At 37.3% G+C, this 18,499-nt stretch overlaps 1 protein-coding gene across 6 annotated transcripts in view; it reads left to right on the forward strand.

The window, feature by feature from the left end:
* RALYL (RALY RNA binding protein like) overlaps positions 1–18,499 on the forward strand; it is a 409,831-nt gene that overhangs the window by 186,205 nt on the left and 205,127 nt on the right. For all 6 annotated transcript variants that reach the window (XM_061343014.1, XM_061343015.1, XM_061343013.1 and 3 more), the window contains one exon: positions 11,662–11,940. In XM_061343014.1, the coding sequence (XP_061198998.1) occupies positions 11,685–11,940 (256 nt within the window). In that variant the 5' untranslated portion in view covers positions 11,662–11,684. The remainder of the gene's footprint in view (positions 1–11,661; positions 11,941–18,499) is intronic.

Here is an 18,499-nt window from a genome sequence, read left to right on the forward strand (position 1 = left end):
AGTGCCTAGAAAGATTTGGACATGAAAATTTCCATAGATTTAATTACAAAGTAAATGTCAAATGCTTTTAATGATAATCTAGAAAGGGAGGTGTAGGGGCAAGACCTCAAAGCATCCACACCACAGGGATTGCTAAGAGACTCAAAGCACACACTCAGAAAACAAAGAATGCACTTTCTAATTTTCAGCAGCAGAGAATTGAATGAAGCTTTCCATTGTCCCAAATAATGTCCTAAGTGTTGAACTATCAGTTAAAACACTGTGAAAGGCACTGGATTTTGTGCCCTTGATAGTCATGGCAGAGAAAAATTACTGAGATAGTTTCTGCAGGAAAGACAGGTCAATGAAGTGCGGTTAAGCTTCAGATGTCTTCAGGTGAGATGATAGAGGAAGAAATGTTCCACAGATATCTTTGTCTTTATGAAATGGTATGAACATGGGAGAGTCTATGGATCTAGCTTATAAGGGCCCTATTCATGATTGCATGACTGGTGGAAAAGGACTTGAAGTCAGATCCAAATACAAGACTAACTTTAAGATTCTCCTACATTGGAGATATTCAAGGCCCGCCTGGACAAGTTCCTGTGTGATGTACTCTAGGTTACCCTGCTCTTGCAGAGGGGTTGGACTAGATGATCTTTTGAGGTCCCTTCCAACCCTTGGGATTCTGTGATTCTGAGATCATCATTACATCCATATTCATATTTTCTTCACATTGTTATTCATCGCATGCCTATATATAATATATATATATGCATAGTCCTGTGTATAGTCCCATACATGGTCACATACGGAAAATTCCATTGTCACATTGTGGACACAATAAATTCTAAGGTTTATGGAGGAAAGGAATTTCACATATCTTGTCGCATCTCCTCAGTGGTGAGAATATCTTTTTTTCTTGACTACGTTTGTAATCTCAAACTTTGATATATGCACACGAGATTCAGTGTATGAAAAGATAGGCTGGATTTTCTAGATAAAAAAATCATTCAGGTGTTTTGTGGTAAATAATAACCTTGGGCTCCTGACTGAGAGTGTACTGTACAGACTAAGGAATAAAACCAAGAGTCTGAAGAGATATAGCAGTCTACTATGTGCTGCCTTCAGATGTGCTTGGGTTTTAAAAACGTAGTACATGCATGACGAATACAAAGATCTAGCCAGGCTAAATGAACAGGGTAAATAAATGGAATAGATAAAACTGAAACACAGTATGCCAGTGATTTACTGCGTCATGCTGGAAAGTTACCGGCAGACCTAAAGTCTGATATCAGAATTCCTTGGTTGTCAATACTAGATTTCTTTTCCTCTATGTCAGATACAGAGTATAGTCATCTGACATAAATCCCCAGGGCAGACTTCTGACAAAGACATTATAGAGTGAATGTGTTAGCAAATGTGATTCTAATTTGCCTCTGATTATGAAAGTCAAGTGCTCTTAAATACCTCTCTTCATTATGAAAGAGCAAATAATTATTTTGATCAACTTATCTGGGAGATAAATTGTAAAAAAATACCCAGGAACATAAAACACAGAAAAATACTTAGGCAGGTATAAGTGGTATAGACAGGAAAAACAAAGATATCACTAATCCTCAAAACAAAGTCCTATGTTTCCAATTGAACTGAGCATTTTCTATTAAACATCCAAGGGCCACAGCATTTGCAGTGTTTTGCATTCTTTCATTTCATTCATGCAACAGTGTACTGAAATGGACTATCATCAGTATTATTGCCAGTTTTTGAAGAAAGAGGACAAGGTGGAGATATTAAGTGAGTTGTATAAAGCCTTTTAGCAGGTCTGTACAAGAGTTAGGAATACAATTTGGAAGCTCTTGATTTCCTGTTTGATATTCAGTAGTCTAGACCATGACATTCTTCAAATCCAATTTCAAAGTCTTATAAAATAATAGAGGAAAAAAAAAGGAAAGAAAATCTAGTCAAAGTAATGCTACCAGAAGTTTTCTTGGAGTATTCAGTAGAATAAAACTGGCTGAAATAGTCCATCTATGAGTCAACTGTAGCTATTCCATGAGCAATAATGATTGGATGCTACTCTTAAAAAGACATGATAAATTTACCAAAATAATAATTTTACCTTAAGAATCATTTGAAAAAATAATTCATATCAGCCTAGTTGTGTTTAATGTCATGTGTTCCCAAAACCAGCATGTAACAGAGGTTTGGAAAGAGACCTGTGTTGTAGGAGAAACTAACCACGCCATGTGTATCCTTATTAGACCTGTTTTTTTTTTTAAATGGATTTAAATTATAAAGCATTAAAACAATTCACTGATTAAATTTCAGAAGATGTTGTACTTTGGGACTGTAAACCCCCTTGAAAACAGAGAAAACTGAAGTCCATTAGAAAGGTTGGAAATATAAAAATTATAGTAGGAGACTGTCTTACTTGCCAAGGCTCATTTAATCCCTGCAGTGATATGAAGCTGAAGAGAAAGCAAAAACACAGAGGAAGCAACACTGCCAAATAAGACCAAGCAATCCTAGTGAACATGAGATTAGCTTGAAATGTCATATGACAGCAAATATAGCTGTATTTTTAGACAATCCATAGTATCACTATGTCACCAAATGAAAAGAAAAACCGGTCTTCCAACTTTTACTTTCTCTATATCTAAAAGTGAAAGTTGAAAACATTTAGGCCACAGAAACTGTAGGAAGTCAGAAATGCATTAAAAATTATTAAAAAGCCAGCAGGAATGACTGATGAGGAAAGAGTAACATATCTTGCTGTATGAATGGCAAATGATGACTCAGAGGAGATGATATAGCTGGCTACAAATAGATCTGATCAAAATATTGGAAGTGAAGGGAAAAGTCACCAACTTTTGTTTGATTTTTTTTTTTAATTAAAAAAAATTTTAAAATTTTGTTCAGCTCTGCCTTCAACAGCCTGACTGACAGCACACAAAAACAGCACATCCTAAGATTAAAAGTTTCCATCAATAGTTTGGATAGACATATTCAAAACATAGCTTGCAACCAAGACATGTTAAAGAAAGGTATGAAAGTTAACCCTTTATTTGTCTGCTTTTCATTGGTGTCAAAATATCTTGGTTGTACTGTCTCTCCTGGAGACATTTAAAAAGGTGAGGCATTTCCTGAGAGATAATATTGAAGGTCCCATTCTGAAAATTGCCAAGTGTTCTCAATATCCACATCTCTCAGGTATTCCCTGTAAGGACATATCTCTTCAAAGGGTTAGACAGTTCAGTAATAAAACTTCTTTATTTCAAAATCCTCTTCACTATAAATCCCAAATAAGTCTATTTATTTAATTATTTATTTATTTATTTGGTTGGTTGGTTGGTTTTAATGTTTTTCTCCTGAATCTGATGTATTATTTATGCAGCTATACTAGTATACACTTTCATAAGTATTTTTTATTTTCATCCTAGCCAACAGATGGTTTGATTTTGCAATTGATAAATAGAGAAAGTGTTGTATTTAACATGGGTTAAATATGGGGGGGGGGGGTACCCATATGGGGTTCCCCATGACTGAGTGATCATCAAAAAATTTTATTAGGGAAATGTGTTTTTTTCACAAAATTATCACAGTATCACAGTATGTTAGAGATTGGAAGGGACCTCAAAAGATCATCTAGTCCAATCCCCCTGCCGGAGCAGGAACACCTAGATAAGGTTACACAGGAACGTGTCCAGGCGGGTTTTGAATGTCTCCAAAGAAGGAGATTCCACAACCTCCCTGGGCAGCCTGTTCCAGTGTTCCGTCACCCTCACTGAGAAGAAGTTTCTTCTCAGGTTTAAGTGGAACCTCTTGTGCTCCAATTTGTACCCATTACCCCTTGTCCTTTCATGGTTTGCCACTGAGAAGAGCCTGCCTCCATCCTCGTGACACTCCCCCTTTATATATTTATATACACTAATAAGGTCACCCCTTAATCTCCTCTTCTCCAAACTATAGAGACCCAGCTCCCTCAGTCTTTCCTCATAAGGGGGATGCTCCACTCCCTTAATCATCTTAGTTGCCCTGCGCTGGACTCTCTCCAGCAGGTCCCTGTCCTTCTTAAACTGAGGGGCCCAGAACTGGACACAATATTCCAGATGAGGTCTCACCAGGGCTGAGTAGAGGGGAAGGAGGACCTCTCTCGACCTACTAACCACCCCCCTTCTAATACACCCCAGGATGCCATTGGCCTTCTTGGCCACAAGGGCACAGTGTCGGCTCATGGTCACCCTGTCGTCCACCAGGACCCCCAGGTCCCTCTCCCCTACACTGCTCTCTAACAGGTCGTTCCCCAGCCTATACTGGAACCTGGGGTTGTTCATGTAGGGTTATTTTCTATATCCTGAGAACAAAGGGCATGTGAAGGGCAGCAAAAATCCCTGTAACTCTTTTTACAGGTTTCATTTTCTTCTGCCCGTTTGGGTAGGAAAAGATCCCAGCATCATGAACTAGTGCAAGGCAATAAGAATCTCTAAATTCTGTCTACATGAACAGACCTCAGACCTTCTCTTCTCTCCCTCCTTGGGTTTTGGATATATTTTATTCACCCTCCTCAAAAAGGGAGGATTTGCCTCTTTGAGAAGAGTGACAACAGGAGATGAAGTGTGATCTGCTACATCATTTTAATTTTTATTCCTTCATTTTCTACAAGATGTGGCATAGCAAGTATTGATGTATTTTGTCATTTATACAGCTCCAGAAATACTAGCTTGAAGGGAATATTGTGTTATAGACATGGTGTGTCAACCTCTTCTTCAAAATAATTGAAAAGAAAATTTAAAGCTAAACCATACAAAATAAAAATAAAAAGGCAGAATATCTTGGGGAGAGAGAGGAGAAGCAGATTCTTTGACTTTAATGAGGACTGGAAAAGCCCAAATTATTTTTATGTGGATTTAACTAACAAACTTATGAATAATTTTTTCTGTATTTGTGTGACCTAGATATACTAATTCATTAAAAATGAATTTAAAATAGAAAAAAGGAGAGTATTTTCCAAGGCAAAATATATTTTATGTGATAGCTTCCTGTTTTTATCTCTCTTCTCTCTCTCTATCCCTCCCCCTACCATGAAATATCCAATATTCTTATTTCCAAGAGGTATGTAAAATTTTATAGGGTTTTTACAAGAACTGATTTAATGGAAATAAAATAGTTTTTAATGAAAGCTTATTAAAGGAATTAGTATTAATATTGAATTTTCTCCCTAAAATATTAGTAGTAATGCAAGATAAAACTATGCTTTAAAAGATTTAACCCACAAAAGGACACTTCCAGGTTTTAAATGCCTTAAATTTGTCTGCAACACTACAAAAGTATTAATGTTGTCACTGCTGCTAAAAAGTAATTTGAAAATATATTATGGTGTTATTTTTTTTCTCAACGAATATTTTAAGATTTATCAATTCTTAAACCTTAAGGATACTAAGTCACAACAAGCTCAACTATTAAAGCAACGATTGATATTTACAAAAGTTCAGCTATTAACTGAGGCTGGATAATAGAATGGCAAAGAGAAATTTCTTGGAAATGATGAAGAGAGCAAAACCCCATGTGTTTTTGATCAGAGACTGACCATGTGTTATAGTGTTCCCTTTTGTCCATCTAAGGACCAATACCATAATGTTTCATGTTTGCCAGGATGCCCATGTTTAGCTCAACCCCCAAATGTCCTAGCAATTAATTTCTTACAGGCTGTACTTTTTTCACTGTAGATTTCATTGTGGAGACAGACATCACTATCCAACCACACACCTATTTAGGTCTTTCTCTGTCTTTCTTGGAAGGATTTGTAATTATCAGACATGTACTATGCATCTTACTGTGCAAGCTTTATTATTGTAAATAGTAAAATTAAGATCTGGAATTTAAGGGTGCTTCGAATAAGCTGCCAGTGATGAGAATTTTCGTATCTAAAAATCTTTCTTCACAGAATTAGTCTTCTGATTTCACACAGATCTGACAGAGAGTGTTGATTATTTTCTAGCTCAGCTCTACACATGATCTCAAACTGAATTTTTCTGCAGGTGGGGATGAAAGCATGTTTCATTTTCCATAACATTTTCTTGTAAATGTAAGTCTGATATTAAATCTCTCTCAATATAAATATTATGGTTCTAATCTCTCTACAGAAAACATTTAAGATTATTTTTAATGATTTTTCAGTTTTCTTGTTTCAGTTTTTCCTCAGCAGAACATTTTGCCTAAAGTCACTGCAAGTAATATTTAGTTTATTCAAATACATAGACTTTTTCTGTTTGCTTTAAAGAAGTAAACATTTTATTTACAAAAGAAAACAAAATAGCTCTAAAATAAAAGCATATAAATATGTAGAAGCTCCTGAAAGAATCACAAAACTTTTTGAGGGCAAAATTTTATCAGAGATTTTAATTCTACCAGAATTGTTACAGGTTGGCCTCATTGTTCTATTCAGAATAGCAAAATTAATAAGGATAACTTTAGAGACAAATTTTCAGTATTCAGTAGAAATTTAACTGGGCTGATGAGTTCCAATCAGTCTTTTGAGAAATGGTGGTACAACTAGGAAGATAGTAAAGTGAATCAATCACTCTCAAAATCTCTTGAAAGAGCTTAAGTCCTCAAGTACTCATATGTCCCAAATTGTTTTGCAGTTTGTCCAAAATGCTGACTCTTCAAAGAGTAATTTTGTATTGTACAGCAGAGCAAAGGGAGCAGAGGTCCAATAAGACCCTTTCTTGCGCCTACCCTCCAAAGAAATGCATGGGAATTACTGGGATGTAGAAACTGAGAACTTGCTCCTGTTCCCTTTGCTTCAAGTCCTGTGCTGTTTCCTGCACTGAGACACAGCAAAACTATTAAAGGGATTGTTGTCTTCACTATCTGGAGTTATACACAGGGCCATAGGAGGAACATCTGTGAAATTGGAGATGTGAGTTCAAAAGTTCATCTTATGGAATGAAGATGAGTTTCACAGCCATAAAGCAATGCTGGTGGTTAACTGCACTTCATCAGGAAACCCTGTAAAAATGAAGGAAGCTGGACTTTAAAATCTGCCCCCCTTTTCAGCACTTCAAATTGACTGGATTAGACTTTCACATGTGTGTGCTGGATAATAAGAATCTTATTTGGTCATTTGCATTTTTATTCTTGTTTAACATGTTAGAAACTTTAATGTTTAAAACAAGCTTGCAAACCTTATTCTTTGAATTGAAGATTCTATGTAGTAATAGAAATGGTCTAATTTATAACTTCATAACTTTATATTCCAGTATGCTAAGACTTAAACTAATTTGTTCTGGGTAGAATAATTAAATCAGCTACAGCACAAAATAATGCTGTATATTGTGAGGTGTATTGAATCAATGAGTATGATGAAGTGTATAGACAGCAAGATCTTATTTGTAAAACATTTAAGCATTTTTTAAGATATGTTTGGCATATAGAGGATTTTTTTTTTACCAGAAAGGATCACTGCAGAATAGGAAATTAGCAAGATACCTTATTAAAAGCTGCAAGGAAATGAAATGATTTCAGATATGTTTCTTTCACTGTTTCATTTAGTCTATGGTTGTATGAGTTACAATGTTTGTGATTTTACTGATAGCTGAGAGAAGATAAGTATAATTCAGTATTCATAGAAGCATATTTTAAGTGAGGCATAAAATTTACCAGAAGTTCTTTATCATTTTAATGAAGATTCCATGTATCTTGGATTTTTTAATGAAATATTCACAATAGTATTATCCATTGACCAGCAAGGCAATCAAATCTCAATTATTTATGTTACTATTTTTCTCACCCTGCAAATTTCTGCAGCACTTTTTTCTGATTGCTCATTTTAATATGAGAGAACATACCAGACAACTTTGTGTTATAAAAATATTGTAAATTTGCATTGCAAAGAACAACTACAAGAGAAAAACACTAAATGTGCTATTCAAAGTCTATTTAAACAAGCGCATAGCAAAACTGGGCAAAAATAAGAGTTTTGTGAAATAGAAAAAGGAACAGTTCACTAATTCCCTTGTTAAATGGCTAAACAATAGAGGAAATACAGAATGTATTACTCTGGTGTTTGGAAAACAGTTGTGGTGGTAATAATTGAAGAGTTTTGTTGTATGTAATTTTCATGCAAGTTTTGTCTGGCAGATTTTTTGTAGATTTTGTCCCCTTGTTCCTAATATTAGTGTGCTGGTTGTGCTCAAACATACCAACTGAGATCACATCATTGTGTTAGGAGGTATATAAAAATATATTAGACAGATTTTAGTCAAAAAAAGCAAGTCTGAAGTCTAAAAACTGGAAACAGGCACAAAAAAGTATCTTTCTGAGAGTCATACAGAAGGCTAGTGGAAGATAAAGTACCAGCCAAGTCTACTGCTTTCTAGACCAGTGTTCTTACTTGTGAGACACTACCCCTGTGAGTTTATAAAATCATTTGAGCTACACAGCTGATAAACATACACAGACAACATTAAAAAGATGCTAAGAATTATTTAAGGACAGATACAGCTTTTTTGCTGGATCTTCACAAAGGTGAACACAGTACTGTCAATGTTAAGCTTTCCTAACAGAAATGGTAATTGCGCACTGCGGATCTTGGCAGCACAGGAAAAGCCAGTGATTCCCTGTTCTCCAGTTATTTGACTGCATTAACTTTTATGTTTATTCCTAGCTCCTCTGCTATGTTAACTTTTCAGTTTGGGTCATTAGGCTATTTAAGCTAACATGGTGATGCTATTGCCACTTTAACTCCTGTATAAATATAGGTATATGTAAGATTATAGAATTGGAGAATGGTTAGGGTTGAAAGGGTCCATAAAGATAATTTCATTCCAACACCCCTGCCATAAGCAGGGACACCTTCTACTAGACCAGGTTACTCAAATTCCCATCCAGTCTGGCCTTGAACACTTCCAGGAATAGGGCAGCAGCAACTTCCCTGAGTAACTTCTTCCAGGGCCTCACAAGACTCACAGTATAGATTTTTTTCATAATATCACAGTATCACAGTATGCTAAAGATTGGAAGGGACCTCAAAAGATCATCTAGTCCAATCCCCCTGCTGGAGCAGGAACACCTAGATAAGGTTACACAGAAATGTGTCCAGGCGGGTTTTGAATGTCTCCAGAGAAGGAGACTCCACAACCTCCCTAGGCAGCCTGTTCCAGTGTTCTGTCACCCTCACTGAGAAGAAGTTTCTTCTCAAGTTTAAGTGGAACCTCTTGTGTTCCAGTTTGTACCCATTGCCCCTTGTCCTATCATTGTTTGCCACTGAGTAGAGCCTGGCTCCATCCTCATGACACTCCCCCTTTATATATTTATATGCATTAATAAGGCCACCCCTCAATCTCCTCCAAACTATAGAGATCCAGCTCCCTCAGTCTTTCCTCATAAGGGAGATGCTCCACTCCCTTAATCATCCCAGTTGCCCTGCACTGGACTCTCTCCAGCAGGTCCCTGTCCTTCTTGAACTGAGGGGCCCGGAACTGGACACAATATCCCAGATGCGGTCTCACCAGGGCAGTAGTAGTTTAAAGCCATTATCCCTTCTCCGATCACTACTTCTTATAAAAAATTCCTCTCCAGCACTCCTGTAGTCCCCCTTTAGGTACTGGAAGGCTGCTATAAGGTCTTCCTGATGCCGCCTTCTCCCCAGGCTGAACAAGCCCAACTCTTTCAGTCTGTCTTCATAGGAGAGGTGCTCCAGCCCTCTGATCATCTTTGTGGTCTCCTCTGGACTTGCTCAAGCAGGTCCACATCCTTCTTATGTTGATGTATTTAAACCTGATAATTCTCAGATAGTATCAGCAGTCTACTTTATACCAACATGGAGCTCAATGTGCATAATGTTTATGTTTTGTAGGTGTTTTCTCTTTAAATTATTATGGTACCAATCATCTTATATGACTTCTCATAGTATTCATCTAAACTGCACATAGACATGACTTCAATACGCACAATCTGCACAGCAATCTAGAAATATTCAGTATTGTGTCTGTTATATGCTAAAGCTCAGAGGCTTTTTGGTAAAGGCAGATTTCCTGTTTTTCCATTATGAAATCTGTAATGTATCCAGTATCTTGTGTTTCCAGAATGTATTTACAATTTATAAACTTATGCAAAAATGTGCTCTTTCTTGTTTTCTACAGTGTTTTGTCTGAATGTTGTGGTATGAAATAAACTTTCATATTAAGTTATTAAGCAAGTGAAAGCTATTTGACTGGTAGCTTCACTGCATGTAGTTTGTTTAATAAAGCAGACTGTTTGCTAGGACTCAGGAGGACTGCTCACACATCTCCATTGTGCATTCTTAACTGAAAGGTAGGGTTTGGATCCTGTGTGAGAGAGATGGTCAAAGTGCTGATGGTTATGGCTGTGGCCATTTTGTTCCAGAACTGTGCAGAGTTAAGTAACAATGGCTTCTTTTTTTTTTGTCAGTCTAGCTTACTATATTGTAACAATTGATTTTAAATATGAAAATTCTGGTAGTTAGTGTCAAGCTTTAGGTATCCAGAATAGAGGTCATTATTCCTTTTCATCCTGAGAAATTAACTGAGATTTAACTGTGAGCAGTATTTAACTGGATTCTTGCCTGAGCTGTTACTGTGATGTAATCAAAAGTATGAATAGGTTAAAAAATAACATTATTCTTACCTGAAAGACATGGCCTATTTTTGACTGCTATCTAAATGACCTCCTTACAAAATAAGTTTTCACTATTTAGAGGTATTCATATTTTTTTTTATATTTCTGTTGTCTCATGCAGCTAAAGAGAAAGTAGCAGCAACATATGACAACTTCTTCCATCTCATATATGGAGGGACCTGCTGGCAGGTGGAATTTGCAAATGCTTTAAGAAAATTATGTTCATTTCAGAAGTGTGAGTCTAGATGAACACAAAAATGGTTTATTTTGTTTCTTTCATTTGCCAAATCTTTCCCAGAAATAATAGGGGTATTTCTATTTGAGATATGCCAGGATGCATTTAGATTTGTGACATCAAAGGAAAGCAGCAAGCAGATTTGTGTTCCTATAATTAAGGAAGCTTGTTTTCATACTTTTTAATTCTAGGAACATAAGGCACTGTCTTCTCTCCTTTCTTTCTTGCACTGAATTAATAGGGAAAACTGTTCTGATAGAAACATATTGATTCCAGTAAAGAACTGTATGTTACCTGCCCTGCATTTTTCACAATGGTCAGTTATATTTAGCTGGTGAGAAATGTGCTCTGGCTGACACCAAACAAAAGAGGGTTGTCTTTCATTTTTAGAATTTGTTCTCTACATGGCCTTGAATGTTCATTTATTTGACATAAGATAATGATTCATTCTCTTGCTTTGCAGTTTCTAGATGTCTAGATATTTAAAAAGTCAATACAGAATTTCTAAGCAGAAATCCACATATATGATTACAGTAAAGCTCCACTATTGCAGCGTTGTATTAAGAGACCTATTGGTATATTTTACATTTATAAAAATAAGTAGTTTGACTTTGACTTATGAACAGTATTTTAAAATGCGCTACCTTGTTTTTTATTGATAGTAATTTTTAGAAATTATAAATCTTCTGTTTCTAGATACACCCTAACTGAAAAATGAAAAGTGAATTATTGCTGGAAAAATCATCTAAAGTCAGGGTTGGCTGTATGCTTTGAAACATAATTCTCTTTGTTCTTTATTTAAGGGTTAAAGTCAAGTGATCTAGCCATGACCGGCAAAACACAGACCAGCAATGTCACCAATAAGAATGACCCAAAGTCCATCAACTCCAGAGTCTTCATCGGCAATCTGAACACAGCCATTGTCAAAAAAGGTGACATTGAAGCGATCTTTGCAAAGTATGGAAAAATAGTTGGTTGCTCAGTGCACAAAGGTTATGCGTTCGTACAGTACATGAGCGAGAGGCATGCAAGGGCTGCAGTGGCAGGAGAAAATGCCAGGATCATCGCAGGGCAGCCACTAGGTAAGAGTTTATCCATATTGTTGAAATATTGCTTTTTCTTTCCTTTCTATTTGAAAAAAGGTCTGCTGCTGGTGCCTTTGGGACTAGTAAGTTTGTTTTGCCATTGTTCAATCTAAGCATATTTCCAGGGTCTTGGATCTGGCACAATTTTCAAAGTATTAGAAGTTACACAGATATTTCAAAATGTTTAGTGCTAGAAACTTCCGATTTATTAAATAGATCACTTCTGACTGCTTTATACTTCTCTGTGTAATCCCATTGCAGTGAACATGATTACTCATGTGAAGAAAATATAAGCATTTTCTCTTAGACTCTAATAAGTTAATCTACTGTAATATAACAAACTTGTCTAATAGATGTTGTTATCTTGCATTTAATGAATCTAAAATAATATCCATCCCAGTGGTGTGTCAGATGCTATGCAGAAGCAAAAGAATGAGTTTTGTTTGTCCTTGAAATTGTACCAATAAAATTGTAACGCTGCTATACATCTAAAGAATTTTATTATTATTAACTTAGGTTGAACTTATTCCCAAATAATGTTGCAGACACTGTTCATCTGAACTTCAAATTAAAAAAAAAAAAAGAATAAAAATTGTAACTTTTTTTCCTAGGGCTTTGTGATGAATGCTTGTATAAGGTATGGTTGTTACTTATTGCAGGTGTCACCCCTGAAACCTATTTGCAATTTTATATGGAGGCTGGCAATGATAAAATCATCTGGAGTACAGTACTAACCCTATCTGTCATAATGATGGACAGTACAGCAAGATGTTTGGTAGGAGCAAGAGATCTTTCACTAGACCTCTGAACTATACTGCTGAGATCCAAACCCGTGTATGTAATGGCTGTGTCAGGAAAAGGTGAAGGGTAGCTAGTACTTTGGCTGTAACAAGTCATAAAGAATGGATATGGCTTATTCATTTTCAATTTTTCAGGCTGTGGAAATCTATTTTTCTGTTTATTTGCAGAAGTTGAAGTATTTGTGTTAGATGGGTTGCTCTGTCACAGTTGTTCAACAGTAATTTTAAGTTTTATAACCCCTGTATTTTGGGTTGAGAGGAAAAACAGATTAAAGAATTTCAATTACATTTTAGGGGAGATTACAACTTTTTTAGGAAAAGTTATATATATAAGTGAAATAAAAGAACTCAAGTGATAAAGACAAGGCAGCAAAGTCAGTCTGTGGGATGGCATTATTAGAAGATATTTCCTGGAGCAATGGTCTCTGGGCAATAGGCCATGTAATGCCATCAGTGCATTATTTACAGCTTCTTGCACACTGCTCTGACCAGATTTTTTAAACTGTGTTTTCCTAAGGCAATAGATCTGTTATTACTATGACTACTCTTGCTAGTTTCTTTTAATATTTCTTGCGGTGTCTATAATATGCCAAGTGCTTTGCACATGGAGATGCCCTTGCTCTATTCAGAGTATGTTTGTGCTCTATAGAAACAGTAAGTGAAATTGTTGTAAAAGAAATTAAGGGACCAACAAATACTTGAATTGTTTGTTTGTTTATTTATTTTTTAAATAATAACAGGAAGCTCATTCATTACTAAGTTTTAACTGTGTAATCTTAAAATACATTGATTATTCCGCATAGTCTTTTGATGGAATATTTCATGGCTCAGTTGTTGATGTATCAGGGAATATAAAGAATAAGAAAGGTGAAATTTGGTTTTAGCTGTTCCAAACCTCATTTACTCTTTGTGCATGTGAAATACAGCTGTTATCAGTATTGTCTGATAAATATAAAGAAAACAATTTTGTAAAAGTGGTACTTCTCATTGGATAAGCTTTCTATGAATTCTTTTTATTAGCAGTAGACATTAACAGTTGCCTCAAGATAATGAGCTGATAGATAAAATTTGCTTGAACATTACAACCCAGGAGAATAACTTATGCAAAAATTGTGCATTTGAATGGAAAGAAGTAATGGGTAGACTCATTACTGTGAAACTACTCAATGAAAAATGGCTATGTTTTCTGCCCTGAGAGCCTTGTATTCTGAAATAAACAGAACACATGATTTATATAAACAGTCAAGGTACTGAAAGTGGACAAGAAAAGTCTTCTACACATGTGCAAATAAACTTGGTTAACATAGCTGAATTTTCTTTTAAATTGAATTAGAATATATTAATGATATAATTTGAGCTGAGTGGTATTCAGTTATGGAAAGCTGCTTGAACAAAGGAATGTTTGAAAAAGATTGTCCCATAGGAGGTCTGATACTACCATTAACTCTAGTACTCAGTACCTCACAAAATAAGAAATCATTTAAGACTGCATTATTAATCTACATTAGTTTTTTTGTGGTTTTGGTAAACTGATCGTTTATGCTGGCTCCTATCTTCTATGGAGTTCTGCCATTCAAAATTATGATATCCTCTTCCTCAGCTTTACCAATGTGTCAGAAACTGTTCACATGTATGTAACTGAAATTAAAAATTGAACATGTAAATTTCTATAGCTATATAGTTGTTGCACAATTCACTGAAGATCCTGTTTTAATGTCCTCAGACAACTCTCAACCTCCTACCAATAGGTTTGGTGACCAATGATGTGTAAAGGCTATGCTGTGGATATTATAAGTACAGGGAAGTGGATTTCATGAGCTGTGCGATTATTTCCAAGTTTTCTGTTCCATAAAATGCAACATGCTCTGAAAAGCTGTGAGGAAGAGATCATTAAGAAACACAACAAAAATATGCATAAAAATTTTACTGGTATTGTTGTAAACTTCAGTGTAGTTTCCTGAAGTATTATTATCTCTTTATGGGAATAGTATGAAGAATTCCTGACAAAAGGGCAAGAACAGATCAGTACTGGGCACAGGAGTCTCCTTCACAATGATTGTTTTGTGAATTGCTTCATGCCAAAGCCAAGAAAATGTTCAAGTTGGCCTAAGACAAAGCTGCAAGTTATGTTCCCAAGCTGTGGAACACTTCTGTTTCACTTCAAAAGCTTTTCATCCTTTCTAACACATCTGCAAATCAGGGAACATTTGCCCATATTTGCCTCTTTGCCACATAGGGAAGAACCAGGGTGAATAGGAATCATTCTAAGGAAATATCAAGTCTGCCTACAAGCTTTATGAAGGATGACTTCACCCCTCTGTGGTGAGAGGACTAGAAACCATATTACTTCAAAGCAAATTGTGCAAGTCCCTCATTGCAGCAGCAGGCTGAGGAGCAAGCTTCAGCAAGAATGAAACCTTTAGGTATGTGATGGACAATACCGTACTTCAACTGATCACAGAATCACAGAATCCCAAGGGTTGGAAGGGACCTCAAAAGATCATCTAGTCCAACCCCCCTGCAAGAGCAGGGTAACCTGGAGTACATCACACAGGAACTTGTTCAGGTGGAACTTGAATATCTCCAATGTAGGAGACTCCACAACCCCCCTGGGCAACCTGTTCCAGTGCTCTGTCACTCTCACAGTAAAGAAGTTTTTCCTGATGTTCACATGGAACCTCCTATGCTCCAGTTTACACCCATTGCCCCTTGTCCTATCACTGGACATCACTGAAAAAAACCTAGCTCCACCATCCTGACACTCACCCTTTACATATCTGTAAACATTGGTGAGGTCACCCCTCAGTCTCCTCCAAGCTAAAGAGACCCAGCTCCCTCAGCCTCTCCTCATAAGAGAGATGTTCCACTCCCTTAATCATCTTTGTGGCTCTGCCCTGGACTCTTTCAAGCAATTCCCTGTCCTTCTTGAACTGAGGGGCCCAGAACTAGATGCAATATTCCAGATGCGGCCTCATCAAGGCAGAGTAGAGGGGGAGGAGAAACTCTCTTGACCTACTAACCACACCCTTTCTAATGCACCCCAGGATGCCATTTGCCTTCTTGGCCACAAGGACACATTGCTGGCTCATGGTCATCCTCCTATCCACCAGGACCCCAAGGTCCCTTTCGCCTTCACTACTTTCCAGCAGGTCAGCCCCCAACCTGTACTGGTACATGGGGTTGTTCTTCCCCAGATGCAAGACTCTACACTTGCCCTTGTTGTATTTCACCAAGTTTCTCCCCACCCAACTCTCCAGCCTATCCAGGTCTTGCTGAATGGCAACATAACCTTCTGGTGTGTCAGCCATTCCTCCCAGTTTAGTGACATCAGCGAACTTGCTGAGGGTACTCTCAGTTTCCTCGAGGTCATTGATGAAAATATTAAGCAACACTGGTCCCAGCACTGACCCCTGAGGGACTCCACTAGTCACGGACCTCCAGCTAGATTCTGCACCATTGACTACAATTCTCTGCCTCCTTTCTTTCAACCATGAGGATGCTGTGGGAGACGGTATCAAATGCCTTACTGAAATCAAGCAAGAACACATCTACAGCTCTACCACCATCCATCCCCCTAGTTACTTCATCATAGAAGGCTATAAGGTTGGTCAAACATGACTTCCCCTGGTAAAACCATGTTGGCTGCTATTAATGACCCCCTCATCCTTGATATGTCTAGAGATGGTGTCAGGAATAAGTTGTTCCATCACCTTTCCAGGGACAGAGGTAAGACTGACCGGTCTATAATTACCCAGGTTCTCCTTCTTGCCCTTCTTATAGACTGGTGTGACATTTGCCATCCTCCAATCCTCAGGCACCTCTCCTGTTCCCACGACTTACCAAAGATGATGGAGAGTGACCTCCGCCAGCTCCCTCAGCCCCTGTGGGTGTATTCCATCCAGACCCATCGATTTATAGATGTCCAGACTGCTTAACTGATCCCTAACCCAATCCTCATCTACCAAAGCAAACTCCTCCTTTATCCTGACTCCTCCTGGGGCTATAGGAATCTGGGGACCCCAGGGAGAGTCTGCAGGAGTAAAGACAGAGTCAAAGAAGGCATTCAGCACCTCTGCCTTCTTTATGTCCTCTGTCTTCAGGGCACCCACCTCGTTCTGCAGTGGGCTTATATTGCCTCTTGTGTTAGTTTTATCCGCTATGTATTTGAAGAAGCCCTTTCCTTAAGCCGACTTGCAAGATTAAGTTCCAAGGAGGCCTTAGCTGTCCTAATTGCCTCCCTACATCCTCTAACAACTGTCCTATATTCCTCCCAAGTGACCAGCCCCTCCTTCCATAATCCATAGATTCTCTTTTTCCACATGAATTTGCCCAGCAGTTCCTTGTTTAACCATGCTGATCTCCTGGCTCCCTTATTTGATTTCCTACCCACTGGGATGCTCTGATCCTGAGCTTGGAAGCAGTGGTCCTTGAATGTTGACCAACTATATTGAGCCCCTTTCCACCTAGTATCCTTTCCCATGAGACTTCCCTTAGCAATTGATTGAAGAGGCCAAATTTGGCCCTTCAGAAATCCAGAATTGTGGCCTTGATAGTTATTCTATTCCTCCCACACAGGATCCAAAACTCCACCATCTCGTGGTTACTGCAGAAAAGGCTGCCATTGACCATCACCACTTCAAACAGAAGTTGAAAACTGATGTTTTCTCCTGCCTTTGTAATTCTTCACAAGTGTCACAACAATTCTATTTACCTTTTTTACCCATTCCAGCACACATGAATTCTGTGAGCCAAATACCATGTTAAAGTCATTTAATGTTCAATAACTTTATATTATCGTTTACCTTACTTATTTAGCAAATATATTTTTCCATCCAAGATTTCCACCTAAAATCCTGGTACAGCTATCATAGCAACTTCTACTACATAATGTCCCTTTGGTTTGCTTGATTTATAGTTCATAACCTTATATTTTATAATCATATGACCTATTTTTTTTCCTCTTTCACACACATTTTTAAACCAGCATAATTCCTTTAACCTCAGAATATGTTTTGATTTGCACCCAAGCCACTTCACAGGCACCTTGAAAAAGCAAATTAAATGTGGCAAGGCTGGTACTTTTGGTCTCTTCTGTTGCTTTCTTTTAAGATACCATGGAATTTTATTTTTGGATACTGAGAAAAATGGAAAAATATCACATTACCAATATCACGAAAGACACTAGTCCTTCTGTTGATGCCCTTTTTAACTAACAAATTAGTTCCACTGTAGCTTCAGACCAGTTTTGTTGCTGTAAGTATTATTCATGTATTTTTGCCTTCAGGTCCAGATTAGATGGAGTCTCAGAGTACCAAGTGAGTGCATATTGACATGTAGCCTAAAGTAAGATGGTGGTTGCAGATAATTATTTTGGGTATCATACTCTATTGCACATCCTTTTGAGAAGCACCAAAGACCTGCAGGGGCTTTCTAAATGATGGCTATCCAGTAGAAAATATCCAAGGAGAAAGCAGGTAATAAAGAGAGCCTTTAGAGATATTCAGCATACACCTTTGTTGTAAATGGAATTGGTGTGGCAGTAGGGCTGTGTTTTAATTTTTTTTCCCTTGCCTCTACTCAAAACAAATCTTCTATATTATATATCTGTAATGTCTAGCAACACTGACAGACTTACCTATGTATTTTCTGATCTAGGATTATACAGAGTGAATCAGTTTTTCACCTCAATCTGAAAACCAGACAACAGTATTTATTTAAAAGAATTAACACTATTTTAGTGAACTCGTTTGTGAAAA

The sequence above is a fragment of the Neopsephotus bourkii genome, unplaced genomic scaffold, assembly GCF_033783945.1.
Source record: "Neopsephotus bourkii isolate Nb327-2 ecotype Australia unplaced genomic scaffold, CSIRO-AGI_Nbou_v1 NB_1820, whole genome shotgun sequence".
NCBI classification, from domain to species: Eukaryota; Metazoa; Chordata; class Aves; order Psittaciformes; family Psittacidae; genus Neopsephotus; species Neopsephotus bourkii.